The 15,625-nt window shown below is 30.7% G+C and overlaps 1 protein-coding gene across 2 annotated transcripts in view; it reads left to right on the top strand.

The window, feature by feature from the left end:
- Positions 1 to 15,625, top strand: part of mop (tyrosine-protein phosphatase non-receptor type protein myopic) — a 120,634-nt gene that overhangs the window by 49,511 nt on the left and 55,498 nt on the right. For both annotated transcript variants that reach the window (XM_085820149.1, XM_085820148.1), the window contains exons 12-16: positions 1,273 to 1,364; positions 3,774 to 3,978; positions 5,124 to 5,287; positions 5,396 to 5,547; positions 10,733 to 10,926. In XM_085820149.1, the coding sequence (XP_085676275.1) occupies positions 1,273 to 1,364; positions 3,774 to 3,978; positions 5,124 to 5,287; positions 5,396 to 5,547; positions 10,733 to 10,926 (807 nt within the window). The remainder of the gene's footprint in view (positions 1 to 1,272; positions 1,365 to 3,773; positions 3,979 to 5,123; positions 5,288 to 5,395; positions 5,548 to 10,732; positions 10,927 to 15,625) is intronic.

The raw sequence follows: 15,625 nt of genomic DNA on the forward strand, positions 1-15,625 counted from the left end.
CTCTTGTTATTATGCCACCTTATTATTATATTGTTTTTGTTTCCTCATTATAAATGGGTTTATTCCTTACAGTTGATGATACATGAAATATTATGAAACAACTCATCAACTCTAATGTTTCAGTGGTTTATTGGAACTTTATATTAAATACGGTATGTTAATTGGATTATAAATCCAGAAACTGTACACGAAACCAACGTATACCAATCTTGTCAGTGTCAGGTGTTCATGTCTATTCTAGGCAGCATCTCTTTCTCTCAGCAAACAGCAGTGGTCGTAACAGCCAAACTTCCGTTAAGAATCATGCTGATTATGATTTTACTTCTAATTTTAACCTATGCTTCTTGCATAAAATTTGCATAAATTTCTGGACTGAGCAAGTCCATGATGAAATGAGACATAGCAGAAAGAATCAACCTAAAACTTGTTAGTTAAATGTCCCTAATCTTCTTTAAAATATCTGAGACTGTTATCAAATAATAAGTGTAAATTTTGGAGGAATTTTGTAATTGAATGATAATTATCTGATAAATTTTAAAAAGTTGATTTAATTCTCGATTTTGTTTTTCAGGTTTTTTAAATACTATATTATGTTTAATAATGATTCATCTGACTTACAGTTTTATTTTATTCTTAGAATAGTATTATAGAACTGAAGTTCAGGTATAGATAATTGCTTTAGTTTTTTTCAATCCCCTTTGCTAATAAGTCCTTAATTATTTTTCATCAGTGGTCCTTAAAAGTATTTAATTTCATTGTGCAAAAGTGTGTATAAACCTGACTTGACAGTCTTATAGAGAGGTTTCTGCCGTATCTCTAGTACTACTTTAGCAGCTGTAATAATTTCAATTTCAGTTAACTCAGAATTGAAAGCTTTACAAAACACTATATGAAATAAGCACAAACACTATAAGTAACTGTAAATTCAAGATTAAATAAAGTAAGTAGTAAATAACAATAAAAACATTCTTACTGAATGTATTGAATAAATAAAAACAAGAAGCAACATTAAAAAATGCTTGGAAATCAGATTACTAACAAATACAAAAATATGTATGAATTAGCATAAGCATCCTTATTACTGTATCAAAGTATATTGAAGATATGTACGTTCTTTGAAATAATAATCTTTCCCCTTTATTGGTAACCAGTATGGAGTGGGTTTATATTAATTTCAGAGGTGTTATATCTGATAATCATGTGTTTTAAAGACATTTTGTTTCTGTTTAGTTCATTTGTGTAATTAAAATTTGAATAATGTCTGTCTGATAGAATTGTTAAGAATATCTAAAGAAGTTGATGAGGCATTAAAGCAGTCATCAGCAATTCTTACAGAAGAGGAAGAAAAGGAATTGAAATATCAGGTAACATTTCAATTATCTCATATTATTTCATTTTTTTATAGTTTTTTCTGTAACATATTAAGTAATACTTAATGGTGCGAGGCATTGTGAGCATTTAAACAAAATTTTCCATTTTTTAAAGTAATGAGATACATTGATTTATGCAGTGAAGCTGTTTTTAAAATCATATGGTCTTGTTATTTTTTTAAGCAAAAGAATGTATTTTTTTTTATGTTCTGTTATATGAATTGACATAGATTGAACATTTTAAAAATGACTATACTGTGAACATCTAAGATTATCATTTATAATTCCAGGAAGATTTTAGCTTTCTTTAGCCCCTTCGCGCCGGGTAGCGCAAACGCGCGCTTATCGAAGAGGCCGGCAGTGTCTTACGTGAGCGTCTGTCCAGGGCCGGGGGCTTTTTTGCTATTAAGCCTAAATCCATGAAATTTCCGAAGTATCAACACATTGTTTAATAATGCTCTACAGAGTATTTAAATGGCTTATGCTTTATAGATATTTTTATATATACTTTAATTACCTTATTTCTTGTTTAAATGCATATTTTACACATTTTATTTTCATTACTCACCATTTTATGACTTTTAACATTATACATCTGAAAACTAAATATATTACTTAAAATTCTCTTTTCGTATGAAAAATTTGAAAACAGGGATCTACACACAGTCCTACGTTACATTCCTTGCACTCGTAATAACTCATTTGCTGTTTTATAGGATTTTTCCAGGAATGTGAGCAGACGAAGCATCGTCGTCTCATTTTCTTATCAGTCTCTTCTGAACAAAGTTTTGGAAAATGTCTTTCAGTTAATCTGAGCGGATTTAATATATCATAGTATCACTATCACTACTATCAGAATCTGTTTCAGAATCAATGTCTGAAATATTTTGCATCATATCTGCTATTTCATGCTCTGTTAAACATTTTCGATGCTTCGACATTGCAGCGGTTAAAAACAGAAAGAATTCACGTCTAACAAGATCTAATTATTTTCTAAAAACTGAACTGCAAACCGAAATACCCAACGCTTTAGCGAAAATAAAACTTCTCTACCTACAATAAACAACTACCACGTGCGAATTTAAAGAGACGTCATAAAGCACGCCATTCGGAAACATTTATTTCCCCTTTTGTTTATATAATCAAAAACACGTGTATGTGAGTCATGCTTCTCTCATTTCGAGTAGGTCTAATGTACATGTATCTGAAACCATATGGACATACAGTGCCATCTTTGTGGTAGAAATTATAGTTTTTAAAACGTTCCAGGACACTGGCACAAATACGTGACAGTCGGGGCTGAACGGGAAAACGCTCTGGCACGCTTGCATGTAGGCCACGAAGTGAGTGTGTTCGTTGCTGGCACGTAGACGTGACAGTCGGCGCGAAGGGGTTAGATATGGTCATTTTAGAATTGATCATAAGTTGGATCACTGTGCTTGAGTAATAGTTAAATTATTATACTAAAAAAGGAGGAATATATGTGTAGAATTCGTATATCAGTTGAGCATATTTTTACTGTTGCAAAGAATTTAAATAAAATGTGTTTACATTTATATCCAGTGTAATTTTTACCTGTATGCATGCAAGATATTCGTAGCTGATGGGCCACTTTCTACTGTAATATTTTTTAATTCTAGAAACTTTTTAACAGATGAAAATTACTAATTTGATTGTGAATGTATAAATACTGATTATTTTAACTGGGTTTCTGATCTTTAATTTTTATAAGATCTAGTCTTTTTGGCTAACATGAACTGGTGCTAGACCTACTTGAAGTCTGTTTAGTGATTTCTTGTTAAGACTAGAAGAGAGAATACAACAAAACAAGGATGTTAAAGACCCTTTTATTGAACTCAGTTATTTACAAATGACACGATCTTACAATTTTACCATCCACTTGTGGTGAGAAATTTAAAGATAATGGTAACTAGCTAAACATAAATGGAAGGTGGTAGTTCAAGTCTACACAATTCAATTTAACCTAACAGTTTGACTCAGAAACCTACACTGCCATTATATTAACTTCAGCACCTAGGATGCGAAGAGATTCATAATTCTAACAGATGGTAGAAATAACAAAGTGTGCACTCAATAGTGAAAACATTCTGACTAACCTTTTCTCTACTTCAGTTTAAATACACCCTCATTCAGCTAATTTACAGGCTCACAAGAAAATGTGAGGGAAATGAGTGACAGAAAAGACTGACAAATTAAAATAACTATTAGTAAAAATAATATAAACCTAATATATTTAGGTATAACTTCCACATAAAGATTTTTATCCTCCTGTGTCTACTGATTTTTTTACCATTTTATTATGACGGGTATTATCTGTAAGTTTTGAATAATTCAATTATGTAAATAAATTTACATTGTTCTCATTATATATGTATCTCCAAGGAAACCTTTGGAAAAAGAGGACCTTCTATGATCATTGTTGAACTCAAGAAAGAATGTTCAAAGTATGAAGAAGCTCATAAAAGGGCAGTTGAATCAAACAATACTTTGCATACTGCTATAAATGTTCATGTGAGCAATATAAGCAAATTGCTTTTGCCTCTTGAAGAATTGGCAGAAATACTACCTTCTATGAACTCTATTAAAAGTAAGTGAGGTATACTGCTTTTAAATGAAAAATTTATTGAAGTTACTTTGCATTTCTCACCATTTAAACCTGTTCATTTTGTGTATCTTTTCAAATGGTAGCTTTTACTTTTTTTATTCTGCAGAGCTGCTTTAAATATCTACAGTGTAAAAGAATATTTTTCTTGCAGTTTAATAAATCATGATATATATACAGAATTTAATTGGGGGGAAGGCTAAGACATAAAGATTTGCAGCTTTAAATTCATGTGCTACATAATTGGTGCAGCATCAGTCTTTAACAAATATTTTAAATTTCATAAATATAATTTTTCTTTTTTAAATTTTGCTTTCTTATACTAACAATCATTATTATCCAAATATTATACTTTAGTTTTAATTTAATATGCTTAATTATGTAATAATTTTTTAAAATTTGTAGATAGTATTAAAGGTAAGTGCATATCATTGTTACACATTAATTTATAATAAAAAAAACTTTCCATAGACCATCTCCAAGGAACACAAATTCAATTTAAAACCAAGAATGAAAAAAAAAATATAATCAATATAAATTAGTATTTTAAATAGTAATTTCAACTTGTTTTTAAAAATCTGCAAAGAAACTTAAATTGAAAAAATACCAAAACCAAAAGTAAATTATAAATATTGAAAAAGAAGTTATTGTCATTGATCGCAGATTAATTGACAAGGGGATAAACCAATCTACCATCAATTAGCAACAACTAAATTAAGAAAGTGTTTCCTCTTACTTAAAAGTAAGCATTAAATTATTTGCTAGATTCAAACCATAAGTCAAAATTAATACTCAATAGAAATAAAGACATTAGTCCATTTAAGCCAAGAATCTTGTTAAACAAAATAGCAAATAATCTTAAATAATTCCTTGGAGATGGTATATGGAAAGTTTTCGTATTACAAATTATTATGAATTATTAGTTTATTACTTTTCAGCTTTAGTGTAAGTCATAAGCTTTTTAATTTACTTTTAATTATTGTTAAACATAGTTCTTTCTTTAACTTGCCTTCAATATTCAAAATAAAATATTCAAATATCTGAGTGCTGGCCTCGCATTTTGATGTGTACACATTTTGCAGGTTGTTATAAGCTTAATATAAGCAATTTAACATTTCTTCCATTTTCAGCTCCTGAAAACGTGAAAATTGTGGAGGAGTTCAATCACTTAATAAATAAAGTTGAAGAAATGCGTAAACAAAGGCAGTATTTGGAACAACAATTGAGAGACTCTTTGATTAAAGATGATATTACTAAACGCTTAGTTACTTTGAGCAAGAAGGAAGATCTGCAAGTAATTCTGCTTACCTGTCTTTGTTGATATACATCTTTTATAATAGTTGATAATACTGCTAGAATAGACATTCATGTTAGTTAGCTGAATTTCAAATTGCTGTTGTAGAATACTTTTGCTGAAGAACTGAAGAAACATTCAGAAATTTTGACTTATCTGGACCAGAATTTAGCTGCACAAGATAATATTCTATGTGCACTGACAGAAGCTAATGCTCATTATGCTGAAACAAGGAAGGCCATAACAGAAATCAAACACCAGTAAGAAAAAATATTACGTTCATTGTCTGTTATTTTATTTAGAATCTGGAAAATTTTATAATATTCCGTTTATGTGGAGAAAATTAGTTCCATGCAAATATTATAGCTTAAATAGCTTTTGTAGGTTTTATAAATTATATTTAATTAAAATTATTAAAATTGTAAATATTTTTTATGTCTTAAAAAAATCCGGTATTCGCACATTTTGTTGTGAGTAACTTAATGCAATTAGTAAACAGAATTGTTCATTATTGTAACTATTTAACTTCAAACTTAATGTGCCTGTAGTAATTCGTGGTTAATGCCTTAAGTATTGTTGCGTTATTTTTTTACTCAAGTTGTTACATTGTTTTCTTCCTTCACATTCGTATGGGGTTCGTGTGGATTTAGAATGAATAACGGCGACAGCACTTGATGGAATATCGAAACACACTTTATTTACCAATATTAATCAGGACAGCTCCAAAACACTTTTACAGTCGTCGAAGATCTACTATAAACATGCTGGAACAATCAGCGACACTGCCTTCACACTGTCAGGCAATAACGGTGAAGACAGCTTCACTGCAAAGCACCAGGGTACAGTTCCTGACTCTGCTCGGTCATTCTCGGAACTTCACGTACTCTCGAGACTCTCCAAGCTACAACTCGCGATGCACTCGACGACACACAGAGCACAGCTCCCAACTCTTCGGTTCAGTCATTCCCAGAGATTAACATGCTCTCTCGACGATGCACTAACCGTGATACATTAAGAGACTCTATCGATGCACTCGACACTCGCTGCCCGGCTGTCAACTCGATCAACTCCGAATTAACTAACTGACAAGACAACTATCTTGCACTTCGCATACCAACAGGGTTTATATAGCTTTTGGCTTGTGTTCGAGAACATTTTGGGCTAAACCGATAAGAATTCATTCCAGAAGGTTCTCTGACTGAAAGTTTTAAAAAGCCACTCCTAAAACATATTCATTGTCAAAAGACTGTAAATTTACATTAGAAATGCCTGTAGTTTAAACTTTTTGTCCTATTATGTTGTGCTTGCAGGGCATTTGCCATTCATTTAACTTTGCATGCATTACTGTTTTGTATATGGCTTTAATTTTCAGTTTATGAACATGGTTTGGAAATTACCTTTTTAATGGAGAAGTATCTGTTCTCAATGTTATTACCATAAACTCTTTAATTTACCTGTCAAATAAAAGTTATGCTTTGCTGACCAGTTTTGAGCAGCTCAAGTAATATGTTTACTGCTTATCACATTTTATTTTTGATGTTGGACATATTCCATAGAGAAGTCTTTGTGTTGTACATTATGGTATGTTACTGTGGCATTTGTTACCTCTCAAATATTGCTACTCCACAACATATAAAATCTTTAATTTATATTGTGATCTGATAAACAAACACTTTCCAGAAGACTTCCATTTGAAGTGACTTTAAATCTTAAATTAAAGATCATATGACTTTAAACTTTTTTTCTTTCGGTATATAATGGTATTGCACGACATTTAAATCTTTATTTCATTGATTAATATCAGATTGATATACTTTAAGCTATACAATACAACTAACTGATAATTATAAAAATTTGCAGTTTTATTGTAATTAATGAAAGATACTATAAATTGTACACCTTTTATTGCGTACCTGGATGCTGAATCATTTAGTAATATGTCTGACTTAGGTAATTATAAATTGAATATATTAAGTAATTTATCAGTACTTCAATTAAGTATCTGATAAGTACTGATAATAAATAAGTACTGTAATCTGGTAGAGAATCATCGTTTGCTTGCCACTCGACAGGTTTTATATGAATATATATTTAATAAGTTATTTGGATGTTCATAACTGTTGTTACCTATATTTTAATTATGTTGCTGAAAGTAAAGTAGCATGCCTGAAACATAAAACTGTTTCTTGTTATTAATTTTTTTAATTTAATGTTCTGGTTGTTTTTAAAATATTTTTTAATTTAAAGTCAAAATATTTTTTATTTATATTTTTTTAAAGTTCATCAATCAGTTTTGCCATAAAATTGAAGGATTTCCTGACATCTTCTTATGTAATGAATAAGATTTCATCAAGTAATTTATCAAATTCTGTTTAGAATAAAATATAAGGTCTCTTTTGTTAGTCAGTCATTCAGAAATTTTCATAAGCTATTACCCCTTAACTACCACGGAAAACTTACAAGAGTCACTCCCCAGTGCCAGCACTTTTTACACAGGCATGTGTAGTTGTGCGATGTATTGGGGGAATAATGCAAGTTTTGCTATCTAAAAACCTGTTTACTTTCACAAAATAAAAAAAAAATTAAAATACAAAAATTAATGTTTAGATTAAAAGTATAATAAAAATGATGTAAGTATAATAAAAATGCTGTTTGTATAATATAAAAGATGCATAATAAAAGAGATCCCCCAAAATGGAGTTTTTATCAATTTATTCTTAGAGTAAAGTGTAATATCAGGTTTCAGTGTTATACCTTGTAAAATCAGTATACCTAAAAAAACATATATTTCGTCTGAATTAGTTGCATGCCACAATTTTGTTCTTTTGCAGGATGTTGGTTCCTATACTGGTCTGCAAAACGGTTAGTTTCAGTAACAATATGAAGCACGAGCAATTAATAAAAAATAATTAAAAAAAGATAAGTGGTTTGGAAAAATATTTGTAAAAAAAGCACCTACTACAAACAGTAAATGAAAGTGTGGAAGATACAGAATTTAAAAAAAAAATATGTTTTACTTAAACAGAAATGTGAGCAATAACCGCACAGTCATTACTTTCATCACTACCTACTGCAAAAAGTACCTACTACAAACAGTAAATGAAAACAGAATGAAAAAAGTACATTTGACTCAAACAGAAACATGAGCAATAACTGTGCAGTCAGTTACTTTCACCTTTTCAGAAACATTCTCATCTTCAATTCCTCTCCCCTCTGAAATTGTATCTTCTTTTGCATACTCTGTCAAGGTCATTGTGGTACTGCAGTCGAAAGCTTTGTGAATAATTTTATTAGTAGCAGGGTAAAGCAAATGATAGTATTTCTGAAGGGTGTATATATATACATATATGCCTGGGGCAGTTAACGCATCAGCTGATCAAGGCATAGATATAAGCCTGCGGCAGTTAACGGGTTAATGACGAGTTTTGTGAGTTAATGGCTACATGTTACTGTATATTAAATAAATGTAAGAAATGAAGTTTTGATTTTTTAGAGTATTTCAGTCAGTATTGTTTGATGTTGAAGGAATAATACCATATGATTATTGTTAAGGATATAAATGCTATAAATATGTAATTGTTTTGTCTGTGCTTTGCTGTAATTAAGTAATTACTTTATGGTTATTATTTGGCATTCTTGTTTCATAAAATTTTTTTAATATAGTTTTGCTTAGTTTAAAATGGTTTCACTTTTTCATTCTTTTCTTCTTTTTTTTTTTTAAAAGGGCAAATGTATACTTGATATATAGAGTAATGATAATTGATGTATTTTTATTATGCAAATTCTGAGGCCCCCCTTCATCTTATGTTAAGAAATCTGCCATATACATGATTCTTGACTTGTGCTACTGAAGATTGCAGTGCTGTTCATCAGGATATAATTTTGTGCGCATGCTGGTGAAATTTAAAAAAAAAAAAAAAAAAATCATTTGCATTGTAAATCTTCATTCTAACTATTTAAAAATTAGTTTGGGGCATTTCATTCAAAAAACCCCATTTCTTCACAAAAAGGTACTAAACCAAACCATAAGCTGGCTGGTTCTGCATCATTCTGGAATCATTTGGATTTTCTTTTGGCTCTGTTATCAATCATTATTACAAAAGACTGAGAATTTAAAGCTGTAGTGATTATCTATTTTATATATCTTCTTTCATTGAATGTATGTTCTCTATAATGTGCCTGAATGGCTTAAAACATGTTTGTCAATTTTAGTTTCTTCTTGTAAAGTACATGTGTCTTTTTTGTCCTATATAATTCCTAGCCTTTTGAAATTGAAAACAAAGTATCACAAGGTGCATTATTCATGTTCAGCTCAATTTTAAAATTCACAAGGGTGAAGAAAATCAAGTTTTAAAACTAATGTAAAATTTGAATGGAGAAGAGGCATCTTTTAACTGATGATAGTATCAGTCAATTCATGATCTTACCATACCATAGACAGATCTAATGAACGTCAGTTCACAAATAGTTGTTGACTTTATCACATGATTAAAGTATTTTTTATGTTTGAGGTATTTATATGTATGTGCAGTTAATGTATTAAATAGAGTATCTGGTATGCACTTTTTTCTGAGAAACTATTAATAATATCAGTAAGTATGAACTCAGTTTTTATACTCAGGTTGTTTAGTATAAATGCAGGCAGTCTAAGAGAGAACTAAATTGCTGATGTTTCAGTAGTATTCTGTATTATTAAAACTCCTTTTCTGTGATCTTTTGAAAGAAATTTACAAAAATTTGGTGTTTACTACCATCTTTGAGGAACCTCTATTTATTTCTGTCAAGAAATTGCTTTTTTTTTTTTTTTTTTTTTTTTTTTTTTTTTTTATTATTATTAGTCTGTAAAAAAATTCTGTGTAGTTTAAAGTAGGAAATAGGCTTTATTATGGTATTGAAAGGGAGTCTTATTCTTTTCATTTTAAACACTACAGCTGCTACTTTATATCCAATAAGTTTATGCTATCCGTATGACTTTCCTTTGAATGTTTAGGAGATGATTCCAGTTCTGTATTTTTATAATTACTAACTGTGACATACGTATTTTATATGAATCTGCCAGCTATCTTTCAACTGTAATTAATACAGTGTCAGTTTAATTATCCAATTTCATTGCTACAGCTGAATAATACTTCATTATTCTATGTCTTTTAGGCCTTTTTTTAGAAATATAATTATCTTTTAATGTTTTGCCATACGTAATTTTACAAACTAGCATAATGAGAAAATGTACAGAAGATAGAACATGTTAAGACAAAACATTGGATGTTTATATCTTAATGTATTGTGATTTGTGCTTTGAATTACTGAGCAGTAAAAAGTGCAAAGCTTGTTATGCAACAAGATATTTCTCATAATCTTATTAACCAATATTTAAAGTTTACTTTGTTTTCAAAATGAAGTTTCCTTCTGTGTATTTTGTAGTATTTGTTTAATGTTTTTCCTTAGACGTGCTGATATGACAAATGCTCTTGTGAGTTCCTATGAAGCATATGATGACTTAATTTTAAAAATAAAGAAAGGACTAGAGTTCTATCAGAAACTTCAAACCAATGTTACTCGTCTTCTTACTCGAATACGAAGTGTCACTAAAGTACAGGATGAAGAAAGATCTCAGATGATAACTGCTGATTTACGGAAAGGTAACTTTATTTCACATTTTCCTGTATTTTATCTGACTACTTACTTATGTAGTTCTTTCATTAGCAGTAATAAGTGGGGCTTTGCTTTATTATTTCTCTGTAATATTTTTTTTTTAAAGAGTAATGTCTTTTTCAAGTCTTGGGGGGGGGAGGCGAAACTAAGTTTTTAACTTTATGAAGTTTTTTAATAGAGTCCATATGGTCCTTAAAAGTCCATAGGTATTTTGAAGCAGCTTTCGGTCCTTAAAAATGTGTGGGGTTTTACTTCATCTGGAACTGGTAATGAGTCAAAATCCCTAATAGATGTGAAGTGAATTATGCTGTGAGTAACTGCAAAGACTTAAAAAGGTTTAAACAACCTTTTTATATAAACAGACCTTAGAACATAAACATACTTTCTAGCACTAACAAAATCTGTCACAGATTGTGGTGATGCTACTAAAGAAACATTCAAGTTAAAACATGAAATAGTAGTCGAGGCCTGCATGGTCTAAATATGCTCTAACCGGGCTCAATATTTCTAACTGGACTTTCGAAAACAATTTATTAGCAGTGAGTAACACAAAGCCAAAAATTATAAGTATCAAAGCTGGCAGGAGCTAAACATAGCCTGTACGTGCAGACCTGAAACATGCTCTGTCATACAATACAAAAATCTTAGTTTAAGTACTATCTAACTCATTTATATTCTGGTGAAGAAATGGAAAGGAGAAGTTATAGTGAAGGCTGAAATTATAAAAAAATTTTTTTAGAAAAATAAAATACTTAATTTTGGCCAGAATTTCTTATAGGTCTTTAACCACTTGCGCTAAAAAGACGTTCCACGCACGTCGAGATGCTTTTCTCTCAAACTGCGAGCGACGTGAACACCACATTGATAGGCATTTATAGCAAAAATGAAAATAATGTAATGCACACGTCGCCTAAAAACGAGATTGTTTATTTCTCGAGTTACAGCTCTGGATTGCACTCGCAGATGTGGACCGGCATAAATGAGACACTTTACCGCTTGTTATATTGTAGTGCACGGCACTGCAACCATGAAGTTTAGTCGTAGCGCAAGTGGTTAATTCTGTTCATTTGACATTTTTTTTTCTTATGACCTGCCATTTAAATTGTGAATTAACATTTGGCTGAATATGAAATTCAAATTGCGGGAATGGTAAAGCCATCTCAGCTTTTTGTTGTAAACAACAAGGAACAGTCAACAAATCTGGAATGAAGTTGAGCATAGACATGGTGCTAGATTGGTTGTTCATCAAATCTTTCAAAGCAAGTACAGTCAAAAGTCGTTAATTCGGACACCCATAATCCGGACCTCAAAGCTAAAAACTTTCTGCGCATGCGCCGCGTTGACACATGCGCATAGGCGTTTACGCGTGCGAGTAAGACCTTTACACGCACGCGCAGAATACGTTTTCGCGTGCGCATTTAACGTATAACGGACGGTATAAGCTAAAATTATACAAGTATCTATTTCAGTTAATGTTGATGCTTGCGTTATTCCTTAATCTTCGAATTGGATGCAGCTTTTTATTTTTTGCAGACTGTAAGAGCAATTTTATAAAAGTAAACTTGAACTTTTGATTATGTCAATTTCCGATTCTGGAGCTCCCAAAGGATCTACAAAACGAAAGTATGTCTCGATGTCCATCAAACAAAAAGTGGAATTGCTGCAAAAAATGGATAAAGACATGAAGAAGGTGACAGAGAGGTTAGTGAAAACGAAAAAATTTCGATTGACAAGTTAGTCGGTATTCTCGACACAGCAATTACGGAACTTGAACAGCGGAGCTTTTTAACTGAACAAGAAATTATGTCTTTATAGAATTAAAGAGAAAGTATTATCACATAAAACGAAACAACTTACATTGAAAGAAATGTTTAATAAAGTAAACAAATAAATATTAAGGTTCTTTTTTTGTAAATTTTGATACCCTTTAGATCATAATTGTTCTTTATTTCCTAAAATACGGTTTCATATTTTTAATTTTAGAATTTGTGCATGCCATCTTACGAGATTTAAACTGATGATCTATAATCCGGAAAAATCGATAAGCCGGAATCACCGAAGTCCCGACGAGTCCGGATTAACGACTTTTGACTGTATTTATCAACTAAGATACTATCAATCTGTATTGGGAGGCAGTAAGGGGGTGGATATTGTTAAAACATTTATCGGAATTAGAGCAATCCTAATCTGAGGAAGGTATGTATTTATGTGGAGATTTTTAACTGCACCAGGACCACTAGAAATAATGCATAATCAGTCAACTTTTATGAATTTTTCGTAATTTTTATGAAACTATTTTAGTTTACAATCTTGCATGTGAAATTCTTTCTTACGGATTTTCAGTTTTTGTAAAAGGCTAAACAATGTGCCAGTTTGGTGTATCCCTGTTAAATATGTATATAATTTGTGTATTCTTGGAAAATGTGAAACCTTTTATTTACTGTTTCAATTTGCCCCCTTTAATGTATAAAAAAAACAACATTTTGGGAGTTTTTTTTTTTTTTTTTTTTTTTTTTTTGTGCATTGCTAAATTTTCTAACTTAGCATTTTGCCAATTAAGTTTGTCTGCAAAAGTTTTGATTCAGAAGTTCGCAAATTTTTGCAAATTTTCTTTTACTTTTCTCCATTTTTCATCACCATTTTCTTTTTTTAAAAAAATATATTAATAGTTTTAAGATATCATTAAAATGACATTAATATAAGGTGTACTGAAAAATTCTGTCTATCTGTGATGTAAAAGAAAATAATACATTTTCATACCTTTAATAATATTTATTGTACAGTATAATTTCCATTGTTACTTATGGCATCTTTTCAGTATGATGGTAATTTGTAGATAAAATTTTTGAAAAATGCTCTTGTCCTTTGAGAACTTTGTAGAACTTTTTTAGTACTTGGCTGGCATCTGCTTCTTTCTGTTTTGAAATTTTTCCCCTTCAAAATATTTCAAAAGGAGAGAAACAAGTGATAATTGGAGACTAATGTGTTGGGTGCGATAGAATTTCCCAGCTTATTTTTTTCTGCGATTTTCTAACGAGTCACCAAAGTAGCATGTGGTCTGGGATTATCATGAAGGAGTATGATGTGCTTCCTATTAAACATCTATGGCCTCTTTATTTGGGGGGGGGATACTTTGTTTAAATTATCCATTTCCTGGGAGTTTCTCCCTGAATTGAGCTTTTCTTTAGGTTTCAAAAGCTTGTAATGTATTGGTCCTTGGATGTCTCACCACATTCACAGTGTTCTCTTATTCAGGCTCAAACTAGGTTCAGAAGTGGAGGTGGAAAAGTTGTCCGGATTCACAGTATGCTCTTTTCCTAATGATGCTTTGTAGGTAATCCATTTTTCATTCTCAGTTATCACCCAGTCCAAAAAGGATTTGTTTTTGTTCTTAGCAAGCAGAGATCATGGTAATGTTTCTCACTTAACTTATGAGGCACTCATCTGGAATATTTATAGTTTCCTAATAATGTCCAAAATGGTTTTTTTGAGCTGGATTAAGCTTTTCGGAAATCTTTGATGACAAATTAAAAAGCAGATTTTGCTCTTGTTAAATTAGTCTTGACAATATTGTCATCGATCAAAGTTGACCATCCAGAGCGGGACTTATCATTAAGGGGTTGAAATCACCTGCTTCAAATTTTTCAAATCTTGTACATTCTATCCAAAATTGCATCTTTTGCAAAAACTGTCACTACATTTTGGCATACTTCTCTAGCATTTATTGCTTGTTGGAATTTGTACAAAATACAGTGTCAAAATGAACAAATGAACTTTTTCGATCGCCATGTTTACATGATCACATCTTGCATAATAATGGCTTAAGGCATCTTTATTTCAGTTAATTTAGAAGAGCAGATGTTTATAAGTGCAGTGATAAAGAGAGACAAACATATATGTCTCAAATTAACACCTGCTTGTTAAAACTTCAAATAACATTATTGGATAGGACTTTCAAGTAAAATTTATGTATTAAGATTATATTTTTTTTAGAAAAATAAAATAAAAATCTCCACTACATCATATTTTGAAGTGCCATTACTTTTCATATCGGAGACTTATGAATGTCTTGATTCTGAAAAGTAAACTTGGCGATGAATACTGTAATAAAGCACAATTTTCTAATCACCTTTTTAGTAAAAGCAAAAATCTGTCGTGATTATTTTAAAGAATAAAGAAAACAAAAATAATTATTTTACAAGTTTTTGGATACTTTGTTTTTATTTATTATTTTTTAAATTTTAGTTTTTATGAATGTTTAGAATATTCAGATATGTGCGAGTTTTCATTGTAAAATTAAGTTTATGCCTTCCACCACCCCCTTTTTTTCAAAAGTCTTGAATTTCACTGTTAAAAAGTTTGCATACATGGCAGTGGTTTTTCCATTGAGGTAATTTTCTTCTCAGGTTATAAACCCTGTACCTTAGAAGGTTCTGGTAATATTTATAGATTCAAAATTGATGGCTAAAAATGCTACGACAAAGGGGAAATTGTATTTCATGGCATTAACATTTAATAAACATGATTTACAGAACAATTTCTCTTATTGTTTAGAGAAAGTTTGGAAAGGGCAATGAAAATTAAGGTTTTTGAAAATTCTACTTTTTATCCAAGAAGTCTTTCTTCTGACACATCTCTCTTTATACTATGTTCTGTTTTCGTGCTTTCTACTGTTTACAAATGGGG

The sequence above is a fragment of the Stegodyphus dumicola genome, chromosome 7 (genome assembly GCF_044657685.1).
Source record: "Stegodyphus dumicola isolate Sdum_Otavi_A_Nest chromosome 7, ASM4465768v1".
In the NCBI taxonomy this organism is placed as follows: Eukaryota; Metazoa; Arthropoda; class Arachnida; order Araneae; family Eresidae; genus Stegodyphus; species Stegodyphus dumicola.